Source organism: Pseudorasbora parva, chromosome 23 (genome assembly GCF_024679245.1).
Source record: "Pseudorasbora parva isolate DD20220531a chromosome 23, ASM2467924v1, whole genome shotgun sequence".
Taxonomy (NCBI): Eukaryota; Metazoa; Chordata; class Actinopteri; order Cypriniformes; family Gobionidae; genus Pseudorasbora; species Pseudorasbora parva.
The window spans coordinates 38486821-38511128 of NC_090194.1; the positions used below are offsets into that span (position 1 = coordinate 38486821).

A 24308-nucleotide genomic window follows, 5' to 3' on the forward strand; every position below is an offset into this window, starting at 1 on the left:
TCTCAACAGAAATCGAGACTCATCAGACCAGGCAACATTTTTCATTAGCCCATCCGCCTCAAGGTTGTGTGTGTTGTGGCTTCACAAATGCTTTGCTGCATACCTCGGTTGTAATGAGTGGTTATTTCAGTCAAAGTTGCTCTTCTATCAGCGTGAATCAGTCGGCCCATTCTCCTCTGACCTCGAGCATCAGCAAGGCATTTTCTCCCACAGGACTGCTGCACACTGGATGCTCTTCCCTTTTCACACCATTCTTTGTAAACCCTAGAAATGGTTGTGTGTAAATCCCAGTAACTGAGCAGATTGTGAAATACTCAGACCGGCCCGTCTGGCACCAACAACCATGCCACGCTCAAAATTGCTTAAATTGCCTTTCTTTCCCATTCTGACATTCAGTTTGGAGTTCAGGAGATTGTCTTGACCAGGACCACACCCCTAAAAAAAGCACTTTGAATTGGCATTTAGGTATGAAATGTACTATACAAATAAATTGCCTTGCCTTAAATGCATTGAAGCATCTGCCATGTGATTGGTTGATTAGATAATTGCATTCATTAGAAATTGAACAGTTGTTTCTAATAATCCTTTAGGTGAGTGTATGCTTAAATATATGTGTAAAAGAGCTGCTTTAATTCCTCTTTATCCTTACAGGAGGAGAACAGAGGGTTTGGAAAGATCAACCCTAGGCCGACACCAGTAAGTTCTTTTCAATGACTGTCCTTCATTAGGCATCTTATGGTGTTTAGTCTGAGCGCCTGAGACTTTGAACAGCTTTTTGCATTTTCAGCTGTATTAACCCATGTGTGCTCAAGGGTCTTTTGGTCCCCATTGCTGATGTTCTGTTGCAAACACAGATGCTCATCTATGAGGGTCAGTCGCTCAGCTGCGAGAGAAGAGAAATCTGCGAAGATGTGGAGGACGCTGGAAAGGATCTGTTTGCTCACAGAGCCACGTTTCACGCGCTGAGAGGATGGTGATATATTTACTTTCATCTGATAATCCAGCTCACTAAAATGCTTACACACACGCACACACGCACGCACACACACACACACACACACACACACACACACACACACACACACACACACACACACACACACACACACACACACACACACACACACACACACACAAACACACACACACACACACACACACACACACAAACACACACACACACACACACACACACACACACACACACACACACACACACACACACACACACACACACACACACACACAAACACAAACACAAACACTAACCACAAAAACAAACACACACTCATTACAAGTGTGCATTACAATGCAGTAGCGCATTTGTTCAGGATGGCGATTAACTGACATGTACAATATGCTGATTAAAATATGCATTCACCCAATCAGTATTGAGCATCCAGATCGGATAATCAAAACTGTTTGGAAACGGAGCCTAAAAGATCCTGTTCGTTTTCCTGAAAAGATGTATTGTCCTGTTGCCCCCTCTATAGGCCAGTCGACATCAAGCTTTAAGTGCCTTTTATGGTTTCTCAAATACTCCCGTTCATGTGGTAATACAGCTGTATGTGAATGTAAATGTTCTGCAAAGTTAAAAGTACAACATAAAGTTATTGTCTCCCAAAAGAAGGAATCGTCTCTGAAATGCCTATACAAGTTGCTTGTATTTCTACGTCACTAGAAAAGACATTTGTATAATTTCCACCTATGCTGTATGTTTTCCGCCTGCGAACAACTTGATGCCCTCAAACATAATTTTGCTGAAAACGCGTGGGTCAGTACCAGTTTATTTAATAGTGGATAAAAGCAAGATGGCAACATACGCTATAACCGTAATTAAACTGAACTATCCCTGCTCTGTCTCCATGCCGCAGATATACTGTGGCTCTGTGGGCATTATTGTCCGAGTCCGGTTCGAACTGAGCACCGCTAGTTTCTGACATGTTCTGTTGTTCTTGCACAAGCTCTTGAAGCTCCGCCCTCTTCTTGAAAGAACAGGCAGGGAGCAGCAGTTAATTTGCATTTAAAGGGACATACACAAGAACGGTGTGTTTTTGCGCACCCCAAAAAGTGGCAATTTTAACAGGCTATAAAAAGTTATCTGTAGGGTTTTCTGAGCTAAACCTTCACATACACACATCAGAGACTTATTTTACATCTAGTAAAAATAGCATAATAGGGTTACTTTAAAGCAGTGGTTCTCAAACCTGTCCTGGAGGACCACCAGCCTTACACATTTTGCATGTCTCTCTCATCTAACACACTTGATTCAATTCATGAGCTCATTAGTAGAGACTGCAAGACCTGAAATGGGTGTGTCAGATATATAATGGAGACATGCAAAATGTGCAGGACTGGTGGTCCTCCAGGACAGGTTTGAGAACCACTGCTTTAAAGCATCATGGCAGAGCATTAAAGTTAACTAGTCTGTGCAACCCCTATCTCTCTCTCTCTCTCTCTCTCTCTCTCTCTCTCTCTCTCTCTCACACACACACACACACACACACACACACACACACACACACACACACACAGCTGCCTGTCAGTTACCTTCCTGGCTGAGTCTGAGACGAGTTGACAATGATTTGTTTAATGGATGGGAGCTGTAACAGTCCAGATTTACTGCTGCACGAGAACTGAGCTCATATCATAATTTTGAGTCTAACTGGACTCCCATTGGCTCTAAGATCGAGACTGTGTGTGTGTGTGTATAAGAGCGCTGCAGCTCATATCTAATAGATGATGTGATTGTGTCTCCATTTTTCTGGCTTGTTTTAAAAGAGAGCGCTGAGAGCTCATGCAATGTTGTCTTGCTAATGCATTCCCACAGACGCTCTGCATTATTCAGCAGCACTCCGATGCCTGTGGAAAATCACATGGGGGTGTTTTTAACTTTGTTTTTCATAAACTTTTGAAAATATGCTGGTGCAGTGAACAGAAAGCTGATTTGATCCAGAGAGTTTATGAATAAAACAGTGGCGTCACGCACACATTGTTGAGGTGTTCTTTGAGCTTTATGCAGTGTATTACTAACATTTTACATTAAATATTTCTTCAGTGTATGTGTTCCTGTTCTGTGTTTTTTAACCTTTATTTTTTATAGCACTTTATACAACACAGATTTAAAGCAGCTTCTCAGGAATAAACATGACAATTCAGTGATGGAAGCAGCTCTAAAAAGACAATAATAAACCGTGATTATTTAGCTGAAGTCAGTGTTAAATCTAGTTCAGGTCAATCACTGTGTAAAGTGTACAGAGTTGAATTGATCTATTCAGCCTCTGTGGAGAAAACAGTGACGTTGTCATCAGCTCAGTTCAGTTCTCATACAGTCGATCAATAATAGTGTTGAATATTAAATGTCCCTGACTTAGAAGGCCAGAGGATAGAGGCAAGAACCCAAACTCAATCAGTGAGCGAATGGAGGAAAAGCCTTGTGAGAACCCAGACTCAGTCGCTCAGTTCTCCTCTGGCTAATGAACGAACGCGCTGTGATTATGATTCTGGCAGCGTCTCAGGTCAGATCGGGGACTGATATCATTCAGAATATTTCATCCAGTTCCTTCTGCTTGTTTCTTAATGCTATGTGTTTAATCACTTCCTGTTCAGTCACTTCAGACAAAGAGTGTGAGACTCTACTGGTCTCCACAGCAACGTCCTTGAAACTCTGTGTGTTTGTGTGTGTGTTTGTGTGTGTGTTTCACATACCAGGAATCTATTGTGTATTTCTTAAGATGATGTTGTTCTGATTGTGTGTGTTTAGTTGGCTGCTGTATGTGGATGCGTGGTACCGCGGCTCATGTGTTGTTCTGGAGGAGGGTCAGACTGTGAAGACCACCGGAATAGTCTATCAGAACCTGGAGGAGTCCGGCAGAACCGACCCCGGGAGAACCGACCCTGGCAGAACCCAGCCTGGAAGAGTCCATCAGAACCTGGAGGAGTCCGGCAGAACCGACCCCGGGAGAACCGACCCCGGCAGAACCCAGCCTGGAAGAGTCCATCAGAACCTGGAGGAGTCCGGCAGAACCGACCCCGGGAGAACCGACCCCGGCAGAACCCAGCCTGGAAGAGTCCATCAGAACCTGGAGGAGTCCGGCAGAACCCAGCCCGATGCCGTGCTGTCTGTGGGCTCCATCAGGACACTGCTCAAGGTATCAGGAGCTGCTCTTAGTTTTATTGGTGTGTCAATAGTTATTTTACTGTGCACAAAATAAACATTTCTAGAAATGTTTTTATAAATCTATGGTACACATGATTTTGACATTCATGTGGCAATGTATATTTCATTTGAGTGTAGCTCATGAGTGACCAATAATGCCCACCAACAGACTTAAAGGAATATAAATTAATTGCTTATAGCACCACCTCATGGCAGATTTTACAAATCTAGTCACCCTGTATGTGTATATTAAATTTCAGTGTTTTACCCCAAACTGAAGACATGCAGCGCATTCACATTTTTTTTGTGACTGCACAAAGCATGTGAATATTTAATGAGGCGTTCAGTGTATTATTGGTTGTTTTTTTTGTTTTAAATTGGCCTTTACAGTGCATCCGGAAAGTATTGACAGCGCTTCACTTTTTCCACATTTTGTTATTTTACACACTTATTCCTAAATGGATTTAATAAAATGTTTACCTCAAAAGTCTACAAAAAAATGCCCCATAATGACGACGTGAAGGAACTTTGTTTGAATTCTTTACAAATTTATTTGAAAAAAAAACAAAAAAACAAATCCCATGTCTGTAAGTATTCCCAGCCTTTACCATGCCACTCAACACCGAGCTCAGGGGCTCCGGTTTCCTCTGATCATCCTTGAGATGTTCCTACAGCTTGACTGGAGTCCACCTGTGGTCAGTTCAGCTGATTGGACATGCTGTCAATACTCTCCGGATGCACTGCATATTTTAAAATGGCATCCAATATATCCAAATGATAGAGGGAGGCAGAAATATAAATCATACTGTAATAATGGAAAAACGGTTAGGGAAAAAGGAGGAGGGAACCAGTGAATGTTCAATGTAAATTTAAAAATGATAAAATAAAAATAAACAAAAAAATAAAAGTAAAGTGGCAGTAGCTCAAGGACGACTGCTACATTTAAACACTATATATAATAAAACACAACATAAATGTCCCAGGCCTGGTCCTCCTCCTTCACTGAGCACGTTTATATCCACACCAGTAAACTGACAATGCAAGTAAACCACGTTAATCATTTCATTTAATAAACGATTTAATCATTTGCGAATCTGACTCTGAGTATTCCATATGTTATGTCAGTTGGAATGTTAAATAAAGCCTGAACTTTCGTTCAGCTCGTATGAAGCTCGTATGTTGTCCTCTCGCGCAGTTACAGATGCGGCATTTTGACTGAACCTCTTCTACTTCTGCTGCATGAGATGAGAACACATGTTCTGCATTTGGGAGATTTCCTTCTTTCTTTCCTGCAAAATGCTTGCTCTGTCTGGATGTGCTTAAATCTCACTAAGGATGCGCTCGTGTCACGTATCGCAAATGTGCACTTCAATAAGCCGACAGAAAGCAGGTCAATGCTTTAACATGGCGCGCAATATCCGGGTAAGAGGCAAAAACGACCTGTGTCGACCGGTTTATGCTTAAGCCATTTATGAGTTTACTCCGATTAAAGGAAGGGGTTACCGTGTTTACATGACCACTTGCATTGTCGGCTTATTAAGCATCAATGACTTAAGAACATACATGTGAACGCACTCCCAGTCGTCCTTTCATCTGGAGCTCCCCGTGGGACTCGAGGCCGGTGTGGCGCGCAGAAGACCCGCTCCGCTCCCACAGCTTTCGCCCCGCACCGGTTCACACACACACATTAGTTTGGTTTTCATGCACTTGCACTTTAAATAACTTCTCATGCAGACTCTAGTGAACTAACATACATGTATCAATCAATCAATCAATCAATCAATCAATCAATCAACTTTATTTATATAGCGCTTTTACAATGACGATTGTTTCAAAGCAGCTTCACAGTGTTAAACAGGACAACATTGCAACAAAATTTAATTTGGCTAGTTTAATTTGGGTAGTTTATAGAATTAAATATGACCAAATGAATACATTTTATTTGTATATGTATCAGGAACTGGGTTTGTACTGTGTGTTCATGAGCTTTGATGGAGTTAAAGCCTGTTTTATTCATATTTCTTTGTGCAGGATGACAATGTTCCAGAGATCCATCTGTATCCCAGCTCACCTCAGACTGTCCGTCTTTATTCTGGCACAGACCTGACGGAGCGGCTCGGCCCGGTGTTCCTCTCGGATCTCTGCGTACGGACCGGATGGTAGGAAAGGCCTGACATCACTTCAGACACCTGTGCTTTTGAGCTTTAGGGAAAACAGGGAGTTTGGTCTCAGTTGATCTGGGGGGAAAAAATATAATATAATTTTTTTTTTTTTTGTAATATAATTTTCTTGATCATAAACAGTTCATTTGAAATGTTTCTAGCATTGGCACGAGGTTAGAGACCGGGAGTGTTTCGTCAGTCCTCAGACCCCACATCCAAAGGGTTATGGATTAATACTTAGCCAAACAAGTAGAACCTTTCTCTCACTACAGAAAGGCATGTCTGCGTGGATTGCTTTTACCATTTATTTATTTTCAACAAGACGACATTGCGAAGAGCCAGATGTTGCGCTCACAGTGGGTTATATGTGTTTTGTCCTTGTTCCTTGAATGTGTGTGTAGCTGGTTGGTGTTTGAGCAGCCTGGATTCAGCGGGACATCTGCGGTTCTAGAAACTGGTGGCAGGGTCACGCCTGTTCTCCAGGATTCCCTGCTGTCCTGTGTGAAGAGTCTTCGGCCATTAAAAATGGTACGTCATCAGATTCACAGGTTCACATTGTGCTCCATCAAACATCTTGTTACTTTCAGATGCCAGAGTTTCAGATGTGAAGACCACGGCGAGTTTTCAAACTAACATCTGGTGTGTTTTTCTCCTGTTTCTGACGCAGGGTGGACTGCGGGTGACGAAACCACTGGACCCAAAGGTGAGGCGGATGGACAGACGGATGGACGCTGATGTTCAAGCTGTTCTCACATCTCTGCATCTGGTTTCTGTCTCCTGTGTAGATTATGTTGTTTGAAAAGCCGCAGTTCCAGGGTCAGTGCAGGGAGCTGTTGGATCACACGCCCCATCTGAGGGACGTCCAGGGGCCCGTCACATCTCTACGGGTCACGGGTGGAATGTGTGTGTGTGTGTGTGTGTGTGTCTCATGAAACCAGTGATGCTGTCAATGTTTCAGACAGATACACCTGCTAAATTAATAAACCTCTGTGTGAGTGTCAGTGTGTGTGAGAGTGTATGTGTGAGTGTGTGTGTGTGTGTGTGTGTGTGTGTGTGTGTGTGTGTGTGTGAGAGAGAGAGAGAGAGAGAGAGAGAGAGAGAGAGAGAGAGAGAGAGAGAGAGAGAGAGAGAGAGAGAGAGAGAGAGAGAGAGTGGGTACGGTGGGTACGGAAAGTATTCAGACCCCCTTAAAGTTTTCCCTTCTTTGTTATATTGCATCCATTTGCTAAAATCATTTAAGTTCATTTTTTTCACATTAATGTACACACAGCACCCCATATTGACAGAAAAAACAGAATTGTTGACATTTTACAGATTTATTACAAAAGAAAAACTGAAATATCTCATAATACTAAGTATTCAGACTCTTTGCTCAGTATTTAGCAGAAGCACCCATTTGATCTAACCCAGCCATGAGTCTTTTTGGGAAAGATGGAAGTTTTCCACAGCTGGATTTTGGGATCTTCTGCCATTCCTCCTGCAGATCCTCTCCAGTTCTGTCAGGTTGGATGGTAAACGTTGGTGGACAGCCATTTTCAGGTCTCTCCAGAGATGCTCAATTGGGTTTAAGTCAGGGCTCTGGCTGGGCCAATCAAGAACAGTCACAGTTGTTGTTAAGCCACTCCTCCGTTATTTTAGCTGTGCTTTGGGTCATTGTCTTGATGGAAGGTGAACCTTCGGCCCAGTCTGAGGTCCTGAGCACTCTGGAGAAGGTTTTTGTCCAGGATATCCCTGTACTTGGCCGAATTCATCTTTCCCTCGATTGCAACCAGTCGTCCTGTCCCTGCAGCTGAAAAACACCCCACAGCATGATGCTGCCACCACCATGCTTCACTGTTGGAACTGTATTGGACAGGTGATATTTTTCTCCCCACACACCGCTTAGAATTAAAGCCAAAAAGTTCTATCTTGGTCTCATCAGACCAGATAATCTTATTTCTCACCATCTTGGAGTCCTTTAGGTGTTTTTTAGCAAACGTTCATGTGTGTTGCTCTGAGGAGAGGCTTCCGTCGGCCACTCTGCCATAAAGCCCCGACTGGTGGAGGGCTGCAGTGATGAATGACTTTCTCCAACTCTCTCCCCTCTCTGCATCTCTGGAGCTCAGCCACAGTGATCTTTGGGTTCTTCTTTACCTCTCTCACCAAGGCTCTTCTCCACCGCTAGCTCAGTTTGGCCGGACGGCCAGCTCTAGGAAGGGTTTTGGTCGTCCCAAATGTCTTCCATTTAAGGATTATAGAGGCCACTGTGCTCTTAGGAACCTTAAATGCAGCAGACATTTTTAGGCAGTTCCTTTGACCTCCTGATCCTCATTTGCTCTGACGTGCACTGTGAGCTGTAAGGTCTTATATAGACAGGTGTGTGGCTTTCCTAATCAAGTCCAATCAGTATAATCAAACACAGCTGGACTCAAATGAAGGTGTAGAACCATTTCAAGGATGATCAGAAGAAATGGACAGCACCTGAATTAAATATATGAGTGTCACAGCAAAGGGTCTGAATACTGAGGACCATGTGATATTTCAGTTTTCTTTTTTAATAAACCTGCAAAATTGTCAAGAATTCTGTGTTTTTCTGTCAATATGGGGTGCTGTGTGTACATTAATGAGAATTTTGTTTTTTAACTTAAATGATTTTAGCAAATGGCTGCAATATAACAAGGAGGGAAAAATGTAAGGGGTCTAAATACTTTCCGTACCCACTGTATATTGGAACATAGAATTTAAAGGAAAAATATGTGAATCATGTGGCATTTTTACCAGCCTCTGTACAGACGACAGTGTAAATGTGGACGCTTCTCGTCCAGTGTGTTTCTCCTTTACACAGCAGTTCCATCAGTCACATTACCACGTGTGTGTGTGTGTGTATGTGTTAGATGGGTGGGCTTCTCCAGTGAAGGGTTCAGAGGTCATCAGTGTGTGCTGGAGGAGGGTGAATACGGTGACTGTACGCGACTGTTCAGTGGGACAGAGCTGTCGATTCAGTCGCTGCGCTACATTCAGACTGTGAGTATGGGTTACAGTTACAGTATGGGTTAGAGTTATAGTATGAGTTAGAGTTAAGACTATGGGTTAGAGTTAGAGTATGGGTTATAGTATGAGTTAGAGTATGGATTGTAGTTAGAGTATGGGTTAGAGTATGAGCTAGAGTATGGGTTAGAATATCAGTTATGGGTTAGAATTAGAGTATGGGTTAGAGTATGAGCTAGAGTATGAGCTAGAGTATGAGCTAGAGTATGAGCTAGAGTATGAGCTAGAGTATGAGCTAGAGTATGAGCTAGAGTATGAGCTAGAGTATGAGCTAGAGTATGAGCTAGAGTATGGGTTAGAGTATGAGCTAGAGTATGAGCTAGAGTATGGGCTAGAGTATGAGCTAGAGTATGAGCTAGAGTATGGGTTAGAGTATGGGTTAGAGTATGAGCTAGAGTATGAGCTAGAGTATGGGTTAGAGTATAAGCTAGAGTATGAGCTAGAGTATGGGCTAGAGTATAAGCTAGAGTATAAGCTAGAGTATGAGCTAGAGTATGAGCTAGAGTATGGGTTAGAGTATAAGCTACAGTATGAGCTAGAGTATGGGTTAGAGTATGGGTTAGAGTATGAGCTAGAGTATGAGCTAGAGTATGAGCTAGAGTATGGGTTAGAGTATGAGCTAGAGTATGAGCTAGAGTATGAGCTAGAGTATGGGTTAGAGTATGAGCTAGAGTATGAGCTAGAGTATGAGCTAGAGTATGGGTTAGAGTATAAGCTAGAGTATGAGCTAGAGTATGAGCTAGAGTATGAGCTAGAGTATGGGTTAGAGTATGAGCTAGAGTATGAGCTAGAGTATGGGCTAGAGTATGAGCTAGAGTATGAGCTAGAGTATGGGTTAGAGTATGGGTTAGAGTATGGGTTAGAGTATGAGCTAGAGTATGGGTTAGAGTATAAGCTAGAGTATGAGGTAGAGTATGAGCTAGAGTATGGGCTAGAGTATGAGCTAGAGTATGAGCTAGAGTATGAGCTAGAGTATGGGCTAGAGTATGAGCTAGAGTATGAGCTAGAGTATGAGCTAGAGTATGGGCTAGAGTATGAGCTAGAGTATGGGCTAGAGTATGAGCTAGAGTATGGGCTAGAGTATGAGCTAGAGTATGAGCTAGAGTATGAGCTAGAGTATGGGCTAGAGTATGGGCTAGAGTATGAGCTAGAGTATGAGCTAGAGTATGAGTTAGAGTATGAGCTAGAGTAGCCCATACTAAAGTATGAGCTAGAGTATGAGCTAGAATATGAGATAGAGTATGAGCTAGAGTATGGGTTAGAGTATGAGCTAGAGTATGAGCTAGAGTATGAGCTAGAGTATGGGTTAGAGTATGGGTTAGAGTATGGGTTAGAGTATGAGCTAGAGTATGAGATAGAGTATGGGTTAGAGTATGAGCTAGAGTATGAGCTAGAGTATGAGCTAGAGTATGGGTTAGAGTACGGGTTGGAGTACGGGCTAGAGTACGGGTTAGAGTACGAGCTAGAGTACGGGTTAGAGTACGGGTTAGAGTACGGGTTAGAGTACGGGCTAGAGTACGGGCTAGAGTACGGGTTAGAGTACGGGTTAGAGTACGGGTTAGAGTACGGGTTAGAGTACGGGTTAGAGTACGGGTTAGAGTACGGGTTAGAGTACGGGTTAGAGTACGGGTTAGAGTACGGGTTAGAGTACGGGTTAGAGTACGGGTTAGAGTACGAGCTAGAGTACGAGCTAGAGTACGAGCTAGAGTACGGGCTAGAGTACGGGTTAGAGTACGGGCTAGAGTACGGGCTAGAATACGGGTTAGAGTACGGGTTAGAGTACGGGTTAGAGTACGGGTTAGAGTACGGGTTAGAGTACGAGCTAGAGTACGGGCTAGAGTACGGGTTAGAGTACGGGTTAGAGTACGGGTTAGAGTACGGGTTAGAGTACGAGCTAGAGTACGGGCTAGAGTACGAGCTAGAGTACGGGCTAGAGTACGGGCTAGAGTACGGGCTAGAGTACGGGCTAGAGTACGGGCTAGAGTATGGGTTAGAGTATGAGCTAGAGTATGAGCTAGAGTATGAGCTAGAGTATGGGCTAGAGTATGGGTTAGAGTATGAGCTAGAGTATGGGCTAGAGTATGGGCTAGAGTATGGGTTAGAGTATGGGTTAGAGTATGAGCTAGAGTATGGGCTAGAGTATGGGCTAGAGTATGGGCTAGAGTATGGGCTAGAGTATGGGCTAGAGTATGGGTTAGAGTATGGGCTAGAGTATGGGTTAGAGTATGAGCTAGAGTATGAGCTAGAGTATGAGCTAGAGTATGAGCTAGAGTATGGGCTAGAGTATGGGCTAGAGTATGGGCTAGAGTATGGGCTAGAGTATGGGTTAGAGTATGGGCTAGAGTATGGGTTAGAGTATGGGCTAGAGTATGGGCTAGAGTATGGGTTAGAGTATGGGCTAGAGTATGAGCTAGAGTATGAGCTAGAGTATGGGCTAGAGTATGGGCTAGAGTATGGGCTAGAGTATGGGCTAGAGTATGGGCTAGAGTATGGGCTAGAGTATGGGTTAGAGTATGGGCTAGAGTATGGGCTAGAGTATGGGCTAGAGTATGGGCTAGAGTATGGGTTAGAGTATGGGCTAGAGTATGGGCTAGAGTATGGGTTAGAGTATGAGCTAGAGTATGAGCTAGAGTATGGGTTAGAGTATGAGCTAGAGTATGGGCTAGAGTATGGGTTAGAGTATGGGCTAGAGTATGGGCTAGAGTATGGGCTAGAGTATGGGCTAGAGTATGGGCTAGAGTATGGGTTAGAGTATGGGTTAGAGTATGAGCTAGAGTATGGGCTAGAGTATGAGCTAGAGTATGAGCTAGAGTATGGGCTAGAGTATGGGCTAGAGTATGAGCTAGAGTATGGGCTAGAGTATGGGCTAGAGTATGGGCTAGAGTATGGGTTAGAGTATGGGCTAGAGTATGGGCTAGAGTATGGGCTAGAGTATGGGCTAGAGTATGGGCTAGAGTATGGGCTAGAGTATGGGTTAGAGTATGGGCTAGAGTATGGGCTAGAGTATGGGTTAGAGTATGGGCTAGAGTATGGGCTAGAGTATGGGCTAGAGTATGGGCTAGAGTATGGGTTAGAGTATGGGCTAGAGTATGGGCTAGAGCATGGGCTAGAGCATGGGCTAGAGCATGGGCTAGAGTATGGGCTAGAGTATGGGCTAGAGTATGGGCTAGAGTATGGGCTAGAGTATGGGCTAGAGTATGGGTTAGAGTATGGGCTAGAGTATGAGCTAGAGTATGGGCTAGAGTATGGGTTAGAGTATGAGCTAGAGTATGGGCTAGAGTATGAGCTAGAGTATGGGCTAGAGTATGGGTTAGAGTATGAGCTAGAGTATGGGCTAGAGTATGAGCTAGAGTATGGGCTAGAGTATGGGTTAGAGTATGAGCTAGAGTATGGGCTAGAGTATGGGTTAGAGTATGAGCTAGAGTATGAGCTAGAGTATGGGCTAGAGTATGGGCTAGAGTATGGGTTAGAGTATGAGCTAGAGTATGAGCTAGAGTATGGGCTAGAGTATGAGCTAGAGTATGGGCTAGAGTATGGGTTAGAGTATGAGCTAGAGTATGAGCTAGAGTATGGGTTAGAGTATGGGTTAGAGTATGAGCTAGATTATGGGTTAGTTTGTTTGTCTCTCGCCCGTCCTATACACGGGTGACAGCAGAATAACTGGGTGTGTTTCATGTTATCAGTCGTCTTCATTCCTGTGCTTGTGTAAATGCTTCCGCTTTTTTAGCAGGTAAAAATGCCACCGAGGACCATTATTTGCTAAAGATCATATTCAGATCCAAGTATTTTGGATTTAAACATTAGAAAAAGTAGATAAGGAAAGATCATCACATCAGAAGTGTCCTGATGCCTATGAGCGACCGTAGCAGGTCATCTTGTGTTTGCTGACAGTAATGTCAGTCTTTCCCTCAGGATTTCCTGGAGCCGGCCGTGTGTCTGAAGAGCTCTGATGAGGAAATCCACGTGCATCTGGACATCCCAGATCTGCAGGAAGCCGACAGCATCAGTGTGAAGAACGGAGCGTAAGGAAGCATTTCATAAACAATGTTGTATTAACAAAGTTCGGTAGGAGGATGTTCAAATGATCTATCCAATTAGCATGAGAGGAGGCCTATACATGGCTCACTCACCTCTGTTCCTCGACAGTTTTCCACATCCCTACTCCTCAGACTCGCCTGGTTACTTATCCTATTGATGAGCCTCGCCTCGGACAGCACAGCAGATATACGCAGACTACTCATTCTATAAGAGCCACAGAGAGTAAAGGCCTATTTACACTGCAACAAAAAACTATATCAGCGTCGACACCAGTGCAGGCAACACAGTTTATTCTAAGTTTAAATGACAGCCAAGGGTCAGGCTTAGGCCTAAGGTTAGGCCTAACCCTAACCCTCTTTTAAAGAACTTGAGCGATGTTTTTATCGTTCATCAATGGCTCTAAGTGAATCCAGAGATATCATTCCTCTATGTCGTTCTTGTGTGGCAGCGAGTCTCTGGTGTGTGTGTGTGTTTACTCTGTGTCATTATGATCTCGGTGTGGCAGCGAGTCTCTGTTGTGTGTGTGTGTCTCAGGTGGGTGGCATACAGCGGCAGGTTCTTCACTGGACAGCAGTATGTTCTGGAGAAAGGCCAGTTTTCAGGTCAGCTGCAGTGGGGTGACGGCCGGAGCTCGGCTCAGTCTCTGCGGCCCATTCACAGGGTGAGTCACACACACATCGGTGCTTCAACTCAAGAGTGTGTGTGTAGACAGGACTGACTTTCATTGATGCATCTCTTTTTTGCCACAGGACATTTGTCGGATCGTGGAACCAAAGTTTTTGGTATGTTTGCATTTCATGTGCTACTAACAATATTCAGAGGCTGCATTCTTTGAAGGCTCCTTCGTTTCCCAGGCCATGAAGGATAGAACAATAGATCCAGCCTATCCCAAGATTCCTAGCGCTGGTGACAACAGGATCATTATTTTAGAGAAAATGCCAGATAACACTTTTAAATGTAAACATTGGGTCAACTTTTACCAATATAAATGTAAAAAATAAAACTTTACAACAGTTCAAATGTGATTTTTATATAGTTGACACTCTTTATTTGGCATATAAATGGAGCAATTTGTAGATTTTTGTCAACCCTGTTTTGTTGAACAGTCCAGTTTAAGCTCTGTCTCATTTACCAACACACGGTTGGACCTGCGCACCCTTGGAAGGATGCAGCCTCTGCATTGGGAGTCCGGTGTGAGCCGCTAATGTGTTTCTCTGTGAGCGCAGCTGCGCGGCTACAGCCAGATGCGGTACACCGGAGAGAGCCGAGAGTTTGAGCACGGCGTTCCCGACTGTGCCGTTACAGGCCTTGTGTCCTTCAGGGTGATCCGAGGAAGATGGCTGCTGTTCGATGAGGAGGGATATTCTGGTAACCAGTATATCCTGGGGGAGGGGCTTTACCCTGACCTCACTTCCTGTGGCTGTATATCGGCAGCCATCAAGTCTTTAAAGCCCATTCCATACGTGAGTCGATGAGAGCCTATTTCAGAAGAAGCAAGAAATAAACGTGCTTCTCGTGACATTTGTATGCAAGTTAGTGTTTCTCTGTTCTTTTCAGAGTTTCACAGAGCCATCCGTGAGTCTCTTCTCACTCAGCAGTTTTGAGGGCCTGGAAGAAATGTCCTTCTCCGACATAGAGAGCTTGAGCCACTTCTTCAGCCAGTCTGTGAGAGTCAACAGCGGCCTGTAAGAGCTCCTTCACCACTCTCTGTTCCTGTGTAAATGATCCTCACAATCAGTGACGAACATGGCACTGTCGTCTCGCAGGTGGGTCGCATATGAATACGCTCATTTTAAGGGCCGTCAGATGCTTGTGCAGCCTGGAGAATATCCAGTGTGGACTGAACACAGCGGCTGGGAGACGATCAGATCACTGAAGCCTCTCAAACAGGTCAGTTCGTGCTCCCAGCTGCACAATCATCAAACAATAGCCACAATTAACCAATCAACAGCTTTTGTATGGATCTGGGTTTACACCATTGTGTTTTTGCAGTGTTGAACCGTGTAACCAATCTCAGACGTTAATGCAGTGGCCAATCAAAGGCACAGAAGAAATCCACTCAAACGCTCTCGTCATAACCATCAAAATGTAAACGCCTGATTAATTTAGCAGTGCTTTTATTAGAACAGGAGTTTTTCAGAGAACGCAGAGCTCGGCTGTACTTGATTGTGGGTGATATGATTAAATATGATTGCGTCACGATTCTTGTTCATACTGGCTTTAAGATTTTTTTGTTACAAATGTTCCTTATTTGAAAAATATAGCCCATATAGGGAATAAAGCATAAAAGATGCAGATTGATCTCATGAAATGGCTTATGAATGACACGCCAATTCGTATGCCATTTTGGCATGCTATAAAGACGCATAATCCCTTTTTAGCATGTTTATCAACGCCGTTTCATTCTACCCCCTAAACTGCCCCTACCCCTAAACCTACCCATCACACACACACAGCCCCTAAACCTACCCATCACACACACACAGTCCGTAAACCTAACCATTACACACACACACACAGCCCCTAAACCTACCCATCACACACACACAGCCCGTAAACCTACCCATCACACACACAGCCCCTAACCCTACCCATCACACACACACACACACAGCCCCTAACCCTACCCATCACACACACACACACACACACACACACAGCCCCTAACCCTACCCATCACACACACACACACACAGCCCCTAACCCATTCACAAGAAACATTCTGCATTTTTACATTTTCAAAAAAACATAATTTAGTATGTTTATAAATCCATTTACCTTGTGGACACACACACATATTCAGACACATTTTGAACGCGTAACTCAAACTCTTCCCTAAACCAACCCATTTGTGTACTATAAAAACAGGATAACAGGCAGATACGACTGCAGGCACAATTTATTCAGAAAGTACAAATACTCAAGTGTTCCGAGGCCAAACGATTGATTTTTGTGAAGAAAATCCCCAAAAGCGATCAGAATGTCGAGTCCATGCGACAAATATTAATAATACATTTCAAATATTGCCGCCGGAAGAAAGGTCAGGTCAGGTTTGATAGCATTGGCTGTCGTGTGTCTCGTGACCAATTGCGTCATTACGTTAGCTTTGAGCTTTGATTGTAAAATGCCATTGGCTCTCGTGTGTCTCGTGACCGATCGCATCATTCTAAACTTGTCGTCTCGTGTATCATTTGACTCAGAAATATTAACGAGTGCGTGTGTGTTCTGTTTACAAAGGGGCGCGATCATCATTTCAACGACTAAAACATTAATATCAACTCTGTTCTTTACATGAAGATATCGTATGACTTCAGAAGACCTGGAATGCAACATGAGTTAATACTTTTATATCCGTTTTTTATCCGTTTTTGCAATAAATACATGTGACTGTACATTTATTTGCCTGTTACGTGTTTTATATTGTTCAGAGTGGGTAGGTCTAGGGTAGGAGTGGAGTTAGTTGCTCCAAAATATAAAATTAGGCTACAAATATTAATTCTGTGAGATCAGGTTGGCAGAATCACACAATGTAGACATACACGCGGAGGTGAGGCTTCGTTTAGGCGTAGACATACACGCGGAGGTGAGGCTTCGTTTAGGCGTAGACATACACGCGGAGGTGAGGCTTCGTTTAGGCGTAGACATACACGCGGAGATGAGGCTTCGTTTAGGCATAGACATACACGCGGAGGTGAGGCTTCGTTTAGGCGTAGACATACACGCGGAGGTGAGGCTTCGTTTAGGCGTAGGCGTACACGCGGAGGTGAGGCTTCGTTTAGGCGTAGACATACACGCGGAGATGAGGCTTCGTTTAGGCATAGACATACACGCGGAGGTGAGGCTTCGTTTAGGCGTAGACATACACGCGGAGGTGAGGCTTCGTTTAGGCGTAGGCGTACACGCGGAGGTGATGCTTCGTTTAGGCGTAGACAGACACGCGGAGGTGATGCTTCGTTTAGGCGTAGACATACACGCGGAGGTGAGGCTTCGTTTAGGCGTAGACATACACGCGGAGATGAGGCTTCGTTTAGGCATAGACATACACGCGGAGGTGAGGCTTCGTTTAGGCGTAGACATACACGCGGAGGTGAGGCTTCGTTTAGGCGTAGGCGTACACGCGGAGGTGATGCTTCGTTTAGGCGTAGACATACACGCGGAGATGATGGTTCGTTTAGGCATAGACATACACGCGGAGGTGATGCTTCGTTTAGGCGTAGACATACACGTGGAGGTGATGCTTCGTTTAGGTGTAGGCGTACACGCGGAGGTGAGGCTTCGTTTAGGCGTAGACATACACGCGGAGATGATGCTTCGTTTAGGCGTAGACATACACGTGGAGGTGATGCTTCGTTTAGGTGTAGGCATACACGCGGAGATGATGCTTCGTTTAGGCGTAAATATACACGCGGAGGTGATGCTTCGTTTAGGCGTAGGCGTACACGCGGAGGTGAGGCTTCGTTTAGGCGTAGACATACACGCGGAGATGATGCTTCGTTTAGGCGTAGACATACACGTGGAGGTGATGCTTCGTTTAGGTGTAGGCATACACGCGGAGATGATGCTTCGTTTAGGCGTAAATATACACGCGGAGGTGATGCTTCGTTTAGGCGTAGACATACACGCGGAGATGATGCTTCGTTTAGGCGTAGACATACACGCGGAGATGATGCTTCGTTTAGGTGTAGACATACACGCGGAGATGAGGCTTCGTTTAGGCGTAGACATACACGCGGAGATGAGGCTTCGTTTAGGCGTAGACATACACGCGGAGGTGAGGCTTCGTTTAGGCGTAGACATACACGTGGAGGTGATGGTTCGTTTAGGCATAGGCATACACGTGGAGGTGATGGTTCGTTTAGGCGTAGACATACACGTGGAGGTGATGGTTCATTTAGGCGTAGACAGACACGTGGAGGTGATGGTTCGTTTAGGCGTAGACATACACGTGGAGGTGATGCTTCGTTTAGGCGTAGACATACACGTGGAGGTGATGGTTCGTTTAGGCGTAGACATACACGTGGAGGTGATGGTTTGTTTAGGCATAGGCATACACGTGGAGGTGATGGTTCGTTTAGGCGTAGGCATACACGCGGAGATGATGCTTCGTTTAGGCGTAGACATACACGTGGAGGTGATGGTTCGTTTAGGTGTAGACATACACGCGGAGATGATGCTTCGTTTAGGTGTAGACATACACGCGGAGGTGAGGCTTCGTTTAGGCGTAGACATACACGCGGAGATGAGGCTTCGTTTAGGCGTAGACATACACGCGGAGATGATGCTTCGTTTAGGCGTAGACATACACGCGGAGGTGAGGCTTCGTTTAGGCGTAGACATACACGCGGAGGTGAGGCTTCGTTTAGGCGTAGGCGTACACGCGGAGGTGATGCTTCGTTTAGGCGTAGACAGACACGCGGAGGTGATGCTTCGTTTAGGCGTAGACATACACGCGGAGGTGAGGCTTCGTTTAGGCGTAGACATACACGCGGAGATGAGGCTTCGTTTAGGCATAGACATACACGCGGAGGTGAGGCTTCGTTTAGGCGTAGACATACACGCGGAGGTGAGGCTTCGTTTAGGCGTAGGCGTACACGCGGAGGTGATGCTTCGTTTAGGCGTAGACATACACGCGGAGATGATGGTTCGTTTAGGCATAGACATACACGCGGAGGTGATGCTTCGTTTAGGCGTAGACATACACGCGGAGATGATGCTTCGTTTAGGCGTAGACATACACGTGGAGGTGATGCTTCGTTTAGGTGTAGGCATACACGCGGAGATGATGCTTCGTTTAGGCGTAAATATACACGCGGAGGTGATGCTTCGTTTAGGCGTAGACATACACGCGGAGATGATGCTTCGTTTAGGCGTAGACATACACGCGGAGATGATGCTTCGTTTAGGTGTAGACATACACGCGGAGATGAGGCTTCGTTTAGGCGTAGACATACACGCGGAGATGAGGCTTCGTTTAGGCGTAGACATACACGCGGAGGTGAGGCTTCGTTTAGGCGTAGACATACACGTGGAGGTGATGGTTCGTTTAGGCATAGGCATACACGTGGAGGTGATGGTTCGTTTAGGCGTAGACATACACGTGGAGGTGATGGTTCATTTAGGCGTAGACAGACACGTGGAGGTGATGGTTCGTTTAGGCGTAGACATACACGTGGAGGTGATGCTTCGTTTAGGCGTAGACATACACGTGGAGGTGATGGTTCGTTTAGGCGTAGACATACACGTGGAGGTGATGGTTTGTTTAGGCATAGGCATACACGTGGAGGTGATGGTTCGTTTAGGCGTAGGCATACACGCGGAGATGATGCTTCGTTTAGGCGTAGACATACACGTGGAGGTGATGGTTCGTTTAGGTGTAGACATACACGCGGAGATGATGCTTCGTTTAGGTGTAGACATACACGCGGAGGTGAGGCTTCGTTTAGGCGTAGACATACACGCGGAGATGAGGCTTCGTTTAGGCGTAGACATACACGCGGAGATGATGCTTCGTTTAGGCGTAGACATACACGCGGAGGTGATGCTTCGTTTAGGCGTAGACATACACGCGGAGATGATGCTTCGTTTAGGCCTAGACATACATGTGGAGGTGAGGCTTCGTTTAGGCGTAGACATACACGCGGAGGTGAAGCTTCGTTTAGGCGTAGACATACACGCGGAGATGATGCTTCGTTTAGGCGTAGACATACACGCGGAGGTGATGCTTCGTTTAGGCGTAGACATACACGCGGAGGTGATGCTTCGTTTAGGCGTAGACATACACGCGGAGGTGATGGTTCGTTTAGGCGTAGGCATACACGCGGAGATGAGGCTTTGTTTAGGCGTAGACATACACGCGGAGGTGAGGCTTCGTTTAGGCGTAGGCATACACGCGGAGGTGATGCTTCGTTTAGGCGTAGGCGTACACGCGGAGGTGATGCTTCGTTTAGGCGTAGACATACACGCGGAGATGATGCTTCGTTTAGGCGTAGGCGTACACGCGGAGATGAGGCTTCGTTTAGGCGTAGACATACACGCAGAGATGATGCTTCGTTTAGGCGTAGGCGTACACGCGGAGGTGATGCTTCGTTTAGGCGTAGACATACACGCGGAGATGATGCTTCGTTTAGGCGTAGGCGTACACGCGGAGGTGATGCTTCGTTTAGGCGTAGACATACACGCGGAGATGATGCTTCGTTTAGGCGTAGGCATACACGCGGAGATGAGGCTTCGTTTAGGCGTAGACATACAGGCGGAGATGAGGTTTCGTTTAGGCGTAGGCATACACGCGGAGGTGATGCTTCGTTTAGGCGTAGACATACACGCGAAGATGATGCTTAGTTTAGGCGTAGACATACACGCGGAGGTGATGCTTCATTTAGGCGTAGACATACACGCGGAGATGATGCTTCGTTTAGGCGTAGACATACACGCGGAGATGAGGCTTCGTTTAGGCATAGGCATACACGCGGAGATGAGGCTTCGTTTAGGCGTAGACATACACGCGGAGATGAGGCTTCGTTTAGGCGTAGACATACACGCGGAGATGAGGCTTCGTTTAGGCATAGACATACACGCGGAGATGAGGCTTCGTTTAGGCGTAGACATACACGCGGAGATGAGGCTTCGTTTAGGCGTAGACATACACGCGGAGATGATGCTTCGTTTAGGCATAGGCATACACGGACTCACATGGCGTGGACATACACGCGGATAGCTCAAAATGCGTATAGATAACACGCCACTTGCCTTTAGAAAGTGGCGTGTATGTTTACGCAAAGATGAGAGACCATTTAGACTAATATTAGTTGTGATCGGTATGACCAAAATCTTATTTGATTATTTTATAATGAAATAATATAATGAGTTAGGAATTTTCAGGAACAATGTCTATTTAAGAGTAGCTGTTAAGTCAGAAATCGAATAATCAAATGTCTATTTAAGAGTAGCTGTTAAGTCAGAAATCGAATAATCAAATGTAAAACTGCATAATCTTCACTGTATGAATTCAATATACATTTATTATTAAAGCAGTAAAAGTTGTTGCTCTTTGGCGAGTGATTCAGTCTTTTATTGATTGATTAACATTAATGACAGACAGCAGCAGGTTTATTAGGCTGCTGTCACTTTTAAGAGTAAATTAATTTAATATGACACGTGTTTTCTTTTGCAACTTTATGTTCACTTAAGACAAAACCGACTGTGTTTGCCAGTTAAAATGTAATAAGACATGAAAGCAAACTTAGTTCAGTATGTTTTATTGTCTTTAGTACATTTAGTTTAAACTGGGGAGGCTTTAAAATAATAAACTTTATCTTGAGCATAACTGCGATCGCAATAATCAAAAACAGCCACAGAACTGCAACTGTCCCTTGATACTAATAATCTGTTTTCACAAGCAGATCGTGGAGACGACATCAATCTTCATGATATTATATTGTCATATCACACACTCCAGCTCCTGCTCTTTTCTCACTTTCTGTATGTAATAGTGATGTCCGGTTCGCGAACGAATCGTTCTTTTTAACCGGATCTTTATAGTGAACCCATTTTAAAATGTAATCAAAACAGTAGGTTTGATATAGACTATTCAGCTTGCAGCAGTTCGCAGCTCAGCACACACACACACACACACACACACACACACACACACATACACACACACTCTGATACAGCGATTCTCGAGTCAGATCGACCGGGTTGCAACGGATCATCAGTACAGAATCGAGAACCGTTTCTATCGGACACGTTCGATCTTTCGGACATGTTCGATTCCGAGGACCGGTGAGCGGAGAGACTGAGCATGCGTGAGAGCGTCGTAACCGAACTGTTTCTCTCGGACTGGGACAGCTGCTGATAATACATGAGCACGGGTGAACACTGAGGATTTGTGTAAGTATTATGTCAATGTAAGTTTATTTAATCCGTGTAAAACATCAGTGTTTGCACGACAATGACCATGACAGTCTCTCAAACTAGAAATAAAACTAATATCTTGAAGTAGATGTTGTAACAATCGATTCAGTTCGATTTGGTGTATTGAGTGCTGTTGCAAAACATAAATGAAAAAATGTTTCCAAGATGATGATGTCAATAATAATTATTACTATACTAAGTTTTGATTACAAATACTTTATATGGATGTGTTTGAATGTATTTTCATCCGCCGGGATGATAGAAATGACGTCATTACGTAAAGACGTGAAAGAACCAGTTCGCGGAAAAGAACCGAACTTCCCATCACTAGTATGTAATCCCAGTTTGAGTCGTTTAGATTTCATGCAGAAAGAGGAGGAATGTGAAGTTGGACACGGTTTAGATTTACGTGGTTTAATCTAACTCATTATCAGCTGGGTTAGGGTTTGTAGTGTAGAACTGTCATGCAGTTCACTGCACTAAAAGTATTTTAAAATCAATTGTATGAATCAATGAAAATGAGCAATTAGGATTTTTGCCCTAAAGAGTTTCAGATTTAAGGAGCGTTGCGTCGGTGTTCTTATGCAAGTCATTATTAGTCTGCAGATGATTCTCGTGTTTCTGTTTCGTTTGGTCAGTGTGTTAAGTCACAATAAATGTTGTCATGTCTTTTCCCGTCACTCTTTTAAAGTTTAAAGTCAATCTTTTCTCCTCAGCCGAAAGTGTTCGTTCATGTGCGGAGTCGAGCTCTGGGTTCAGTTCTGACCACTGAGGGCAAAGATGGCTCCTTCCCAGCGAAACTCTTCCTGTGTTCGGCTGATCGCTCTCTGGACACACAGCGCTGGATCTTCACAGACGGCCTTCTGAAGAACACGGTCAGTCGAAAACTCTTCACATGAGAGAGAATCTCGAGCCTTTTAGAGAAACATATTCTTCTGAATGTCTTCTGAACCTGAAATGTGGACATTAAGTATGAGCTGAACTTCACAAACCGTCTGTTTGGGTGTTAGTAGGAGAGTTAGTTGGTTCCTCTCATGTTCATTCTTGTTTTAAAATGTCATTGTTCCATGTTTTCATTGCCATGTGATGTTGGAATGCTGTATTTTAGAGACACTCAGTCAACGGTTGTGGTCAGCAGTGATTCAGTGACGTGTGTGTGTGTGTGCAGGCGCTGCGTGGGTGTCTCTCCGTGATCGGTGCCAAGGCCTGTGCCGGAGCCAGAGTTGCATTATGGGAAGAACACGGGCGGGTGAACCAGCGGTGGAGTCTCACCGAGGACGGAAGCATCTGCTCATATTTAAACCGCAGCCTCGTGCTGGACCTCCGAGGTAAGAGTCTCTTTCCCATCAGTGTCCAGTTGAAGTCCAGTGTGTTTGTTCTGAACCTGTCTTGTGTCTGTCTGTCTCAGGTGGACTTGGAGCTGACCGAGACCAGCTGATTCTGAGTCCGCTTCGTGCCCACGGCGCTCAAACCTGGCACATGGACGTGCTGTGAGACGGACGCCATCACTGAGAAGATGAAAACATGAGATCAGGGACTGAAGCCTGGACAAGTCAAACTGAGATCAAAGCCAATAATTAAGAACTTTTAAACTCCTCGCCCACAAGCCAATAACTAATTCTGGGCCATTAGTCCTGTTTAGAGTGCACTGTGAAAGTGGAGGAACCCGAGCGAAGCGGCTCGTGTGTTTGTTTTAATCTTGTGAAGCACATTTGCACTACCAGAAACACTTCAGGTGAAGTCCTGCAGGATTCTCCCTTTAATCCGCCTGGATAATGAACACTTGTTTTGTCAGCTGTAGTGAAAGTGTTCAGATGGTCCGCCGTAAAGTCAGTCATTTCACTGGAGTCCTTCAGCAACACTAATGTGTGTATAGTCAGATTTCAGAGGAACGCTGAACCACAAATATATAATGTGTACAGTGATGTTCATAATCAGCAGTTTTAATAAGTATGAATCTGAACAATAAATATAAGTTGTAAAATGTATTTGTATGAATGTTTGGCTGA

The 24308-nt window shown here is 44.7% G+C and overlaps 1 protein-coding gene across 2 annotated transcripts in view; it reads left to right on the top strand.

Annotated features, from left to right (window-relative positions):
* Positions 1 to 24285, top strand: part of LOC137063088 (beta/gamma crystallin domain-containing protein 2) — a 40378-nt gene extending 16093 nt beyond the window's left edge. Inside the window, exons 5-21 of one of the 2 annotated variants that reach the window (XM_067434128.1) lie at positions 652 to 696; positions 855 to 973; positions 3764 to 4151; positions 6191 to 6318; positions 6723 to 6849; positions 6989 to 7024; positions 7107 to 7222; positions 9195 to 9324; positions 13261 to 13370; positions 13921 to 14047; positions 14136 to 14168; positions 14613 to 14849; positions 14944 to 15071; positions 15153 to 15276; positions 23016 to 23174; positions 23468 to 23627; positions 23708 to 24285. In XM_067434128.1, the coding sequence (XP_067290229.1) occupies positions 652 to 696; positions 855 to 973; positions 3764 to 4151; positions 6191 to 6318; positions 6723 to 6849; positions 6989 to 7024; positions 7107 to 7222; positions 9195 to 9324; positions 13261 to 13370; positions 13921 to 14047; positions 14136 to 14168; positions 14613 to 14849; positions 14944 to 15071; positions 15153 to 15276; positions 23016 to 23174; positions 23468 to 23627; positions 23708 to 23793 (2253 nt within the window). In that variant the 3' untranslated portion in view covers positions 23794 to 24285. Of the gene's footprint in view, positions 1 to 651; positions 697 to 854; positions 974 to 3763; positions 4152 to 6190; positions 6319 to 6722; positions 6850 to 6988; positions 7025 to 7106; positions 7223 to 9194; positions 9325 to 13260; positions 13371 to 13834; positions 14048 to 14135; positions 14169 to 14612; positions 14850 to 14943; positions 15072 to 15152; positions 15277 to 23015; positions 23175 to 23467; positions 23628 to 23707 lie in introns of those variants that run through there. The other variant, XM_067434129.1, reaches the window with a different exon arrangement.
* The last annotated feature ends 23 nt before the right edge of the window (positions 24286 to 24308 follow it).